Genomic DNA, 12,067 nt, shown 5'->3' with positions numbered 1-12,067 from the left:
GGTATTTAAGGGAGGGTGCAGGGGAGGCTCACTCTCTCTCAGCCAGGGCCAGTTTGGAGCCAGTGCCTAATCTAGAACCAGTCCTTCTGCCAGAAAAAGGGTTCCAGAGTGGCACCAACTCGTTGCTTGTCTAGAAGTAACAACCGCCTTGATTATCGGGACTAACAAGACCACTTATAACCAGGGGCCTGTACTACGATGCTGGTTCAACCTACTCTGATTTAACTTGGGATTAACAAAGAAAGTCTGGGTTGACAAACCCTGGTTCAGTGACTTGGTGTGGAACAGTACTACAAAGCTGGTTAAGATTTTGTTCTGTTAAGTCTGTGTTAACTGACTCTGAGTATGTGAGAGTGCACTTCCACTTCTATAAAATGGGTGTGGTTGACAGTTTAACGGGCAAATGTGAAACTGTTGCAGCGAACAACGTAAGGAGGTTTATTAAAAAACATTATCAGAGTACATTCATAAGAGAAGTGATTTTAATGTCACGTCTAGAATTTATTTGTAATATGATTGACATGTAACTGAACGTTAATTATGTTAAAACACTGATGATAATTGAATTATAGTCTACACGTGCACTCAGTTTCTGAAATTGACTCGTTACTCACTGATAATGAATTCAGATATTCTCTCTTAAGCACTGAGGCACTTAGACTGTCTGTGTATCATGCTGATGTATAAAGTACTTACTTGTTTATAAAAAAAGTTTTAGCTGCAACCACAATGGAAACTTTACCTGCAGCAAATCAGGATGAAATATATAAACATTCTATCAAGTGATCTGTATGAATACTTCTATACTTCTAAATTGCTAAATCAAAATTGATGAAACTGAATCCACTTGAGCTTTATCATCACAGCAGAAGTGGTCTTTTAACAATGTGTTCACACTGTTTTATTGGGTTTTCACATTTGTATGTTAACACATTTTTCAACACAGATTTTATCAAAAGACACAAAGCTCTGTGCTAAACAAAAGGGAAATCAAAGGTACATATTTATATATTGCATAATTCATAAGTATGAACTCTCGGTTCACTTAGGTGGAAAGGGGGTAATACAGGAAGCATGCTGCAAGGCAAATGACAAGTGCACGTCTCTACACCCTCCCCCCACACAATATATGCTCGTATGTGGTCAAAGTCGACGTTGTAACATACATACTACATCCGTTAACTCTTTCAAAATAAAACCACTCCTCTTTATTTTATTTTTCTTGCAAATGTGTGCTGTTTTGTTTTGAAAGTTGACCGTTCTGTTTCCTCCTTGGCGAGACTGACACTCCTGTTCTCAGACGGAGGTACAGCGTCAGTCCTTGTTCTCTGTGGTTAAGCAAATATGGCTCCGCTGAAGTTCTGTGCTAATATTTCCTGGCTGTTCACGGAGATGCCAGACTTCAGTCATAGAATACACGCCGCTGCCTCGGCTGGCTTCCAGGCTGTGGAGGCAGGCTGGCTCTACGACTCCGACTTGAAGGAGCTACAGAGGGCCAAAGCGGCTGCAGGCGTGGAGGTGGTCCTTATCAACACTCCGCCCGGTAAACTGCCCACAGGTTCATTCAGGGGCGGAGAGCGTCCGGCCTCTGGGCCGTATGCCTCCCGTACGACTGTTTGATCCACTGCTGCAAAATGATTAGCAGCGGTTGGTTTGTACCGGTTCAATGTCTCCTGTATGTGTGCGCTCACGTTACACTTTCACAATAAACACACTAATCACAAGTTATTAGGATCTGAACTGTTCTGAAGTTGAATTTGTGTTTGTTTGATCCGCCCCAGAGTCAATGAGAGGTACATTGAAACATATTGCAAAAAGCAAAAAAAAAGTTTGCGCAGACTGCGCACTCTGCCACACACGACACGAGACGTAACGTGACGAGCAGCGCCAGGATATCCGAGTTAAAGTGACGAAAGTGTAAAGAGCGGGGAAGAGAGACAATCAGACACACACACATGAAACGCTGCATCACAATACAAACTTAAAAGTTCATGTAAATCATCTTGTTTTGGTTGAGTGTGGTTTATTTTATTTGTTTTATTTATTGAGGATATTTAATAGTTGTAATTCATTTTAGGTGCACCTAAATTATGTGCAAGTTAGGCACACCAGTGCAACCAATGTTAAATAGTTAGTCTGGAGCCCTGGTGTGATATATGTGGTAATAATAAACAATAACTTAGTGGACAACACTTGATGGAAAAAAGGTTCCCTTCCCTGGAGTTAACAGCTGGACATTTCAACCAGTGAAGTGGTAATAATTCCAGGATGATACTGGTGGTAATGATGGAATGTGCGTGTGTGTGTTTTCCAGGAGATGTGAAGGCAGGTGATCTTGGTCTTGGAGCAGTTCCTGGAAGAGAGGCAGAGTTCAGGCAGGGTCTGGTTATTGCTATAGAGTACGCAAAAGCTTTGGACTGCAAAAGGTGAGGAATCAGCTGAGTGAAGATGGATGGAGCATAACAGAATTCTTTGTGAATATGAAAGGAGAATATATGCAAGTGTCAGGTCAACAGCAAGGCTATTCAATGAGGTTTACAAATATAATTCCTAAAAAGAATTTAAAAGAATCCCAATGCAACATAATGAAATACATACCGTATAAATAAAGAAAAAAAACAATCTGAAGATATAAAATATGATTAAATTGGTGAAACAGAAAAAACACCAGTTCTGTGAAAGAAGAAAAATATAAAGCCTCAGAAGTAATGTAGCAATATGATGAATTTGCACTTGTTATAAAAAAAGGGCACCAGTTACTCTTAGAACAAATTTATATAATTTGATTAATTAATGAATCAGTCTCAGTGTTTGATCAGTCTTTGATTAATAATCCTCTCAGCATATTTTCTTTCTTTTCATTGACTTTAGGTGCTGCACAAATATGTTTGTGCACTTTGTTGAAGTCCTTAATGCAATGGAAAACCCTGCTGTTAGATTTGAGGGGTGTGGTTTTCTTGTCATGGACAAGAAAACCACACCCCTCAAACCTGTAGAATCTGGGCCAAAACTATAAATAAATAAATACATAAATAATTATATAAACACATAAATAAAAACATAATTATATAATTAAATGCCTAAATGTGTATTTATACATTTATTTTTAAAAAGAGAGAGGAAAAGAGGATGCGAGCAAGCGGCTGATGAATGCACTGCTCTGAATAAAGATTTAACTCATTAATAAAAGTATCGATCTTTATGTGATGATCAGTGTTGATATTGTGACAACAAACAAATCAACTTTTGAACTGGAGCAAGTCAGAGACGTCAGCTGAGAGAGAGAGAGAGAGAGAGAGAGAGAGACACACACACACAGAGCAGTGTGTTTTTGTGTGGCTGCTTATTCTTATTCAATTTGATTGCCGGTTAGCAACCAGATGCCCGCTACCATCTTTAATTAGGCAGAAGCAGTAGATTCATGTTCAACCACCAATCAGAAGCTTTAACCCGCCCCCTGACTTTTGATGACTGAAGTTGACAGTTTTATATTGTTCTGTCCAGCAGGTTAGCAAAGGATAAATAAAAGTATAAATGAAAGTATAAATAAATAGATCAAATTCGAAATATATAAATAAATGTCTAAATAAATGTCTAAATACACATTTCGCCATTTAATTATGTATCTATTTATGTATTTATATATTTATCCTCTTATTTATGTATTTATATATATATATATATAGTTTTGGACCAGAAAACCATCCATAGTAGCAATAGTGAACCAGTGTAGGTTTATTATGGTTTATAATCACTTTTTACTCTTCTAACATGCGAAAGACCCCAAAAAAATACTAAATGAAAACAAACATGTCCCGGTGAAAATGTGGTGACACACACATAGAAGACACTGACGAAGATGTCAAGAGATTTTGTGGTGATAAGAGCCAAGAGTAAGAGTCTCTGTATTGTCAAGAAAACCACGTAATCTCCGCAGTGGAGTTATTACGTCACTTCCTGCATCTGTCTGCTGCACCCTGCCACTCCACCGGTTGTTTTGAACGCGTCTGTGCAGAGAACCTCCTGCTTTGTTGTGCATGTGTCAAAGACAAATTTCAGGAAACTCCAAACGCCAATTCTACTGATTTGACCCGCAGGTCATGTCTGAAAATTGCTCAAAGGACTCCTATCCTGACCAATATCAGGGTCAGTTAGTTATTAAGTAAGGTATTTTAATTTATTGTCTTGTGTATTTAATGTGATTTAACTTCACTTGAAGCCCAATTTACCTGTCTGACAGGTTTTAATATGAACTGTTGAAGTAGAAGCAGTGCATCATCCATGTTCTATTATCAGGATCCACCTGATGGCAGGAAGGATTCCTGTAGGTTCACACAGGAAAGCGGTTGTCAAGGAGATGGAGGCCATCTTTGTACAGAACCTTACCTATGCTGCTGATATCCTGTCAAAAGTAGGTGACTTTTTCTGTCCAACATTCAATTTAATATTATTTGTATAGGGCCATATCACAACAGTATTTTATTCTGTAGCACATTACATAGGTATACAAGGTTGAGGCCTTACATTATTGTAGAGCATATCAGCATAACATGTTACAGCAAACTCATGTTGAAATAACTGGACTGAGACAACGATCTTGATGTCAGCTCCCAACCTGCACCCCATGCTTGGTATAATTGCATGTAGGATGATTTATGCAGCATTTAACGTAGGCACTTTTCATTTGAACAGTGACTGTACCCTTTCAAACACATACCAGAACTTAAAATATAAAACTTTACAATTTATAAATATTTCCTGAACATAAAAAAAACATAAAAACTACACAACTAAATTCAGAACATTTACGCAATATAACGAAGATAAAGTTATAAGAAATCTGTATTTAAGAAGGACACTTAATAGTTCCATGAGCCTTTGCACTCAGTGCTCATATTGTCCAACCCAGTTCCTGGATGATGGAAGGCATTGATGCCAGTGACCGGCCCTCAAGTTCCCCAGACCTGAATCTAATTGAGAATGATATTATGTACCGGTGCATCCGTCATCACCAATTAGCGCCACAGACTGTTTAAAAGCTCGCTGATGCCCCGATCCATGGCAGCCATACACACTACTGAACCACCTAATGAGTAATTTGATCAACCTGTGCTAAAAAAAATTCACTTTGACTTTCTCAATGGGTTAATGATTGTTTTTTTCTTACTTAATTTGTTCAGTCATCGTATATCAATTGAGATTTCCAACTTGAATATTTTGTTCATTGAGATCCAATGTGTGATATTAAGTGTACGCATTATTTCTTGAGTGCCCTAACAATGCTCAACCCAGCCTAACTACCAAGATCAGACAAGCTCGGAGAAGAACCTGGTGGTTTGGCCAAATGCCAAGCTCTTTATATCTATTCAAATAACCAAGCAAATGTTGAAAAAAGGAAATCAAGATTATGAATTTCTTGCTGTCAAAAAATCCAGACACAAGACAAAACCAATATGATAAAAAACATATATATATACATATACATATACATATATATACAGGACTGTCTCAGAAAATTAGAATATTGTGATAAAGTTCTTTATTTTCTGTAATGCAATTAAAAAAACAAAAATGTCATGCATTCTGGATTCATTACAAATCAACTGAAATATTGCAAGCCTTTTATTCTTTTAATATTGCTGATTATGGCTTACAGCTTAAGAAAACTCAAATATCCTATCTCTAAATATTAGAATATCATGAAAAAGTATACTAGTAGGGTATTCAACTAATCACTTGAATCGTCTAATTAACTCGAAACACCTGCAAGGGTTTCCTGAGCCTTGAAAAACACTCAGCTTGGTTCAGTAAACTAAATCACAAGTATGGGGAAGACTGCTGATCTGACTGCTGTCCAGAGGACCATCATTGACACCCTCCATCAGGAGGGTAAGACACAAAAAGAAATTTCTCAAAGAGCAAGCTGTTCACAGAGTGCAGTTTCAAAGCACATCCACAAAAAGTCTGTTGGAAGGGGGAAATGTGGCAGGAAACGCTGCACAACCAAGAGAGATGACCGCAGCCTTAACAGCATTGTGAAGAAGGGTCGCTTCCAGAATTTGGGGGAGCTTCAAAGACAGTGGACTGAAGCTGGAGTCCAGGTATCAAAAGCCACTGTTCACAGACGTGTCCGGGAAATGGGCTACAATAGCCGTATTCCCATGGTCAAGCCACTTCTGAACTCAAGACAACGGAAGAAGCGTCTGACTTGGGCTATGGAAAAGAAGCACTGGACAGTTGCAGAGTGGTCCAAAGTCCTCTTTTCAGACGAAAGCAAGTGTTGTATTTCATTTGGAAGTCAAGGCGCCAGAGTCTGGAGAAAGGCTGGAGAGGAGCAAAATCCAAGTTGCTTGAAATCCAGTGTGAAGTTCCCACAGTCAGTGATGGTTTGGGGAGCCATGTCAGCTGCTGGTGTTGGTCCACTGTGTTTCATCAAGTCCAGAGTAAATGCAGCTGTGTACCAAGAGATTTTAGAGCACTACATGCTTCCGTCTGCTGAAAAGCTCTATGGAGATGAGGATTTCATTTTCCAGCATGATCTGGCACCTGCCCACAGTGCCAAAACCACCAGTAACTGGTGTACTGACCATGGCATTACTGTCCTCGATTGGCCTGCCAATTCCCCTGACCTGAACCCCATAGAGAATTTGTGGGGTATTATGAAGAAGAAGCTGAAAGACACCAGACCCAACAATGCAAATGAGCTAAAGGCCGCTATTGAAGCATCCTGGGCATCCATAAACCCTAAGCAATGCCACAGGCTGATTGCCTCCATGCCACGCCGCATTGATGCAGTAATCCGTGCAAAAGGATTCCCAACCAAGTACTGAGTGCATTAATGGACATTTTCAAATGTTTGATTTTGTTTTGCTGTTATAAATCTTTTTTTTACTTGGTCTGAGGAAATATTCTAATTTTTTGAGATAGGATTTTTGAGTTTTCTTAAGCTGTAAGCCATAATCAGCAATATTAAAAGAATAAAAGGCTTGCAATATTTCAGTTGATTTGTAATGAATCCAGAATGCATGACATTTTTGTTTTTTTAATTACATTACAGAAAATAAAGAACTTTATCACAATATTCTAATTTTCTGAGACAGTCCTGTATATATATGTATATACATATACATATATATATCTCTCAATTGGCAGCATTGCAGAGTTTACAGAGGCAACTTCCCAGGACATATCTTGTGGTTGCTCAAAGTGACACACAGTAAAAGAATAAGGCAGGGCACAAACTAAAAACAGCCTGGTTATTATTTTAACGATGTTCTTAATGTTAATCTGAATCATATGACTCTGTTCCTCGCAGGAAGGAATCACTGGATTGATTGAACCAATCAACACAAGGATTACAGATCCCAGGTATTTTCTGGATTGTCCTCATCAAGGTAAGAAACTGAGACAACACAATCACTAACCAGTATGCACAACTCTTTCTTATACTCAGGAACAGATTGATTGTTAATGCTGTTGTTAACAGGCAAATGTCTTTATTTGCCTAATATAACATCTCTGATGCTGTTAGAAAATAAAATGTTTTTGTGTTAAGACAAAAATATCTTTGGTTTAGTAAAGCTGGATTTGAGTAGATTCCTGTATGGCCCTTGTTCACAACATAAACATGAACGTATACAGTATGCTAAGTTAACATTACACTTAACCCTGGTAGAAACCCACTCTCTATATGACTCTGGCAGCACGAAAAGTTAGTTTACAGTTTGTGAATAGCGACCTCAAACTTGAGGCGACACTACAACATTCATAAAAGCTTACCGGTCGAAAGTACAGCTGTGTTTCATGTGAAAGGGTTCAAACAACGGGACGTGCAGCAAATGTCTGAGCAAGAGCAGGGAGCTTAGAGTTGGAAGTGGGTTAGGAAGGAGGAGGGAGGGAAGAACACGACAAACTTAATAAAGCACCTGGCAACGCACAGGATACATTTGGAAACAAGGGGATGCTCCGTGTTTGACTGTTTACGTACATCTCTTGTCCCAGTAGTGGGGAGACAGTTGATGAAGTCTGGAGCTGGAGTCATTTTGCTGTAGAAAGCACTGAAACGATTATTTAGTGTTAAATTATCGTAGTTGGATTAGGTTTTCTTAATAGGGCAATTTTATTATATAAATTTGTCAAGAGTTTTGCACTTATTTATATTTGTATTTTTTAAGTTAAGTATACTTTAAACAGTTAACAGTATGTAAGATTTGAAATTCCAATTTGCTTTCGCTATAAAAAAGCTGTCATTTTGTGTCTTTTTTAAGAAAAAGCTCAGGCACCGTTTAGGCACTGTCATCATTTTGAAAATATTGATTGCACCTGTATTGGAATAACCTGTATTGGGACCTGTTTTGGAATAAACCCAAACAATACCCATAACCCTCGACCAGGGTGAGGAAAAACTACCACAGTGTCTACCATTGATGGAGAGGTGTATCAATATTTAAAGTATTTATCCAACAGAAAATGTCAGACAGAGATGAAAGAATGAGCAATGCCAATTGTAATCATAGCAGTATTGCCAGTGATATTAGTATAAGTGTGCAGACATATTGTGCATCTAAGCAATCTAGATATAATCATAATCCACCATTAGATGCCATGGCGATCCACAATATGGCAGCAGCTGTGATCCTGTATCTGCAACAGTAAAGCAACAGGACTCCAAGTAAGAAGCCAAGTCAGTAATATGTATTAGTGAGATATGGGATGAAGAGGAAAGAGATGTTCCACGTGTCCCCCAAGAGCCGGTCCAAGGCAGACCTGTTAAACAGGCTTAGTTTCCGTATTTGGTTTGTTGTTTGCCCCTGGAAGCTTTATTAGATAGAACATTTTAGTGGACGTTTCAAATTAGTTTTACAGGTATGTTCTTTTACAGAAACTCTAAAAAGCTAAATTACATGCCATATTTTATATGAAGTTGTGGGTTCAAGCAATCAATAAAATTGTTAGTTTGCTAAGAAAAGTATCTTTTTTAATTAATTTACTGTTAATCTTAGACTGAATGTGAGGCAGTAGTTGGGCATTATAACATTGAAGTAATTTTAGCAACAATTAAAGTTTTTGTTAGTCCTTTGATGGACGTACATGGCAAATACTGTTGTAAATAGAAATTACTCAGATTATATTAGTGTGCTCAGTTTATGCTGTACAGTTTGAGTACACCAGTATCTTACATTGTCCGTCTAATCTGTCAGCGGTACATGTCTGGCTGACTGCCAGTCATGTCTCAGCTGATTCTCATGTTTGTGTCTGTAGCGGCTGTTATACTGGGTAAAGTTGGAAAGCCAAACATCAAGCTGCAAATGGTGGGTGCTCTGAAAATGTGATATAAGTTGAATAAAAATAACAAAACACAAGGAATGGCTTGACTTAACAAATGTTGACTTAAATGAACTGTTTCAGGATATCTTTCACTGGCAAATAATGGATGGTAACCTGACACAGAACATCAAAAAGTATTTCCCTATAATTGGTAAGATAAAAAAAAAAAAGGAAAAATCTACATGCCTCTGGAGGTAATACAGATGAAAAATGCATGATGCAGCAGTCAAAGAGGTGTGGTTGTGTTTCACAGGTCATATACAAATTGCTCAGGTTCCCGGCAGGAACGAGCCTGACAGTGCAGGAGAGCTCAACTACAACTACCTGTTCAACACACTGGAAAACTATGGCTACCTGGGATACATTGGCTGTGAATACAAGCCACTAGGTCAGTGAGCTTTCTAATTAATTAATACTATAAAAATAAATAATTGTGATAAAGAGAACAGGTTGAGGAAAAAAACAAGCATAATCATCATCACTCTTCACTTAAGGCTCCACAAAGGAAGGTCTGGGTTGGATCAAAGATTACTGGACACAGCAAGTGACAACCAGGTGACTCAACCACAAAGCTAAAGATTTTTGCAACTCAAGTCTCAAATCTAAAGTTTGAAATTTGCTAATATGTTATAGTTAATTATTATGTATATGTACTGAACATCAGTCTGCTTTGATGCAATGTTCTTAGTAACTGGCATAATCATTGTTGTATAAAAATGAAATAGAGGCATGAATTGTTATAATTTTTCAATAAATCTTGCAGCCCTAACTTGAGTTGAGACATGCAGTCTTTGCTTCAGTCTTGTGTCGTCCAGTTCACATGCTCATTACTGTTGGTCTCCTGACCCTGCCTAGCAATTAGACTTTTACATAAAATGGATATACAGTCGACATATTAATCAGCTACAGGTGACAGATGGAAAAATGATTCATCACACTTATTTATCCTACTGGTTTATCAAGCATTTCACATACTGTATGAAGTGTTCTGTACATACATAATATACATTATACAGTTGGAGAGGGCGTAATCTCTATAAACAGATTCTGCATGTGAATATGTTGAATCTGTAAGCGAGGGACAAGATTTTTTAAAGTCTTATGGTTTCCCTCCCTAGTTTGACCAATCACGTTTGTCCAGTGTTTATATAACAGCGTCACAATGCTACGTATTACAATTCACATTTGCATCATAATATCCAGTGTTAAATATTTAAACAGAATACTGAGAGTGCTGCTCTGTTCAAAATCTCTTAATTTATAAGCTTAAAGCTCAAACCTCTATAGTTTCCTCGCAACGAAAATGTGCAAAAGCATATGGCCTGAATATGTAATTCATGACGGGTGTTTCAGTGGATATCAAGTCCCTATGTTTGCTGTGATTCAACACTTTTATATGAGGCTGGCTTCAAGCCTTCTTCTAAACTGAGGTATGATTACCAGCCACATGTCAAACTCATCACCCTGAACATTCTTTGGTACACTGTTATGATGACATGTGGCATGCTATTATGCAAATTTTCCATTTTCCTGCTTGTGGAAGGCCATTTTTGTCACAGTTATCAAAAGTGACTCAGGCAATTTCATGCATAACAGGAGGATATGTTTCCAAACGCTGTATATGCAGAGCTGATGGAATGACAACAGTATCACTTCAAAGGTTGGAGAATTCAAAAAGGAACAAAAGGCACTTCAAGGCTGCAGATACGTGGGGTGTAAGTGGGAAGCAAGTCTGACAATGATGGAAATCTAAACATATAAGTCCTCCCACTCTGTGCTGACATCTCAGCTGTCTGTCACTATAAAATACAAAACACTGATGTGGTATGAAAAGATAGCAAAATGTTATCGGAAGGCACAAGATCAGAGAAAACTGACCTATTAATCAAACTGCGAATATGAAACTTGTGCAGTTTTATAGTCAGTGTTTGTTATTGGTTTCTTATGACTAAATGGTGCTGTGTGTCAGGACGAGTCATCGAAATTGCTGGAAACCTGAACTTCTCCTTATCAGAGTATGTGTCATGCACACTACTCCAGGCAGGTCACCAACCTCAAAGCATTTTGTTGACCAGAGGAACTGAAAACAGGAACCCAGACTTTGTTCACCTCCACTTTTCCCAGGTTGTGCAATGAAATTACATTATCAGTTGCTTGCTGACCTGAATATTGATATACTGTCTCTTTATCAATGTAGTTGAAAAATAGAGAGAGTTATAGAGTTAACCATTTCATTCTATATGTGGTCTTTGCTGGATGAAGGCTGATCGTAACCGGCCTGGTTGCGATTGAGCAATTGTAGAATTGGAACATTTTGGCCAGATCAGTCATTGTGGTTGGCTGTGTGCAGTTTGAGCTCTTACATGTAGAGCTCTTGTTTCAGTAGTACTGGAGAAGTATTTTACTGTGAATGCGGTCTTGCTGACGGATCAGATTGTGTGCATCTTTAGTGTGAAGTTCACACTGTTAACAGTCAGCTGATCTGTACATTGTGAATATTCAAGTCTCAAATCGTGGTCATGGGCAGTAAGGTGGCGGTTAGCCTGTTGCTCACAGCAAGACAGTTCCCACCTAAAAATCCTAGTTCAGCCGGGGTCTTTCTGTGTGGAATCTGCATGTTTTTTTGTGTCTCAGTGGGTTTTCTCCGGGTACTACTGCTTCCTCCCTCAGTCCTAAGACATGCAGGTTTAAAGGTTAGGTTAATTTGAGACTCTTAATTGTCCATAGGTGTAAATGTGAG

At 38.4% G+C, this 12,067-nt stretch overlaps 1 protein-coding gene and 2 long non-coding RNA genes across 5 annotated transcripts; 1 reads left to right on the top strand and 2 right to left on the bottom strand.

Annotated features, from left to right (window-relative positions):
• Positions 1 to 1,045: 1,045 nt before the first annotated feature.
• On the top strand, positions 1,046 to 10,106 carry hyi (hydroxypyruvate isomerase). Of its 3 annotated transcripts, none has more exons than XM_034584078.1 (8): positions 1,046 to 1,606; positions 2,315 to 2,426; positions 4,297 to 4,411; positions 7,316 to 7,394; positions 9,262 to 9,311; positions 9,409 to 9,478; positions 9,581 to 9,715; positions 9,822 to 10,106. In XM_034584078.1, exons 1-8 carry the CDS (start codon positions 1,345 to 1,347, stop codon positions 9,884 to 9,886), a joined length of 888 nt encoding a protein of 295 aa, XP_034439969.1. In that variant the 5' UTR covers positions 1,046 to 1,344; the 3' UTR covers positions 9,887 to 10,106. The 3 variants fall into 3 exon arrangements, with proteins under 3 accessions (XP_034439969.1, XP_034439971.1, XP_034439970.1); XM_034584080.1 differs by having other exon boundaries at positions 1,047 to 1,543; positions 9,833 to 10,106; XM_034584079.1 differs by having other exon boundaries at positions 1,058 to 1,543.
• Positions 1,225 to 7,998, bottom strand: LOC117760790. The gene is made up of 3 exons (XR_004613732.1): positions 7,914 to 7,998; positions 3,392 to 3,394; positions 1,225 to 1,235 (listed from the first exon to the last, which is right to left on the bottom strand). It is a non-coding gene; the product is annotated as an uncharacterized LOC117760790 (long non-coding RNA).
• A 148-nt stretch (positions 10,107 to 10,254) lies between the features above and the next one.
• LOC117760782 lies at positions 10,255 to 11,421 on the bottom strand. Its single transcript, XR_004613724.1, has 2 exons — positions 10,768 to 11,421; positions 10,255 to 10,552 (listed from the first exon to the last, which is right to left on the bottom strand). It is a non-coding gene; the product is annotated as an uncharacterized LOC117760782 (long non-coding RNA).
• Positions 11,422 to 12,067: the final 646 nt, after the last annotated feature.

Source organism: Hippoglossus hippoglossus, chromosome 4 (assembly GCF_009819705.1).
Source record: "Hippoglossus hippoglossus isolate fHipHip1 chromosome 4, fHipHip1.pri, whole genome shotgun sequence".
Classification (NCBI taxonomy): Eukaryota; Metazoa; Chordata; class Actinopteri; order Pleuronectiformes; family Pleuronectidae; genus Hippoglossus; species Hippoglossus hippoglossus.
Note: the sequence above shows the minus strand (reverse complement) of the source record. Positions and strands in the feature narration are given on the sequence as shown.

Coding starts and splice junctions, on each gene's coding strand:
- hyi (XM_034584078.1), top strand. CDS start 1,345: ATGGCTCCGCTGAAGTTCTGTGCTAATATTTCCTGGCTGTTCACGGAG. Junction 1,607..2,314: donor CTCTGGGCCGTATGCCTCCC/GTACGACTGTTT, acceptor TGTGTTTTCCAG/GAGATGTGAAGGCAGGTGAT. Junction 9,312..9,408: donor CAAACATCAAGCTGCAAATG/GTGGGTGCTCTG, acceptor GAACTGTTTCAG/GATATCTTTCACTGGCAAAT.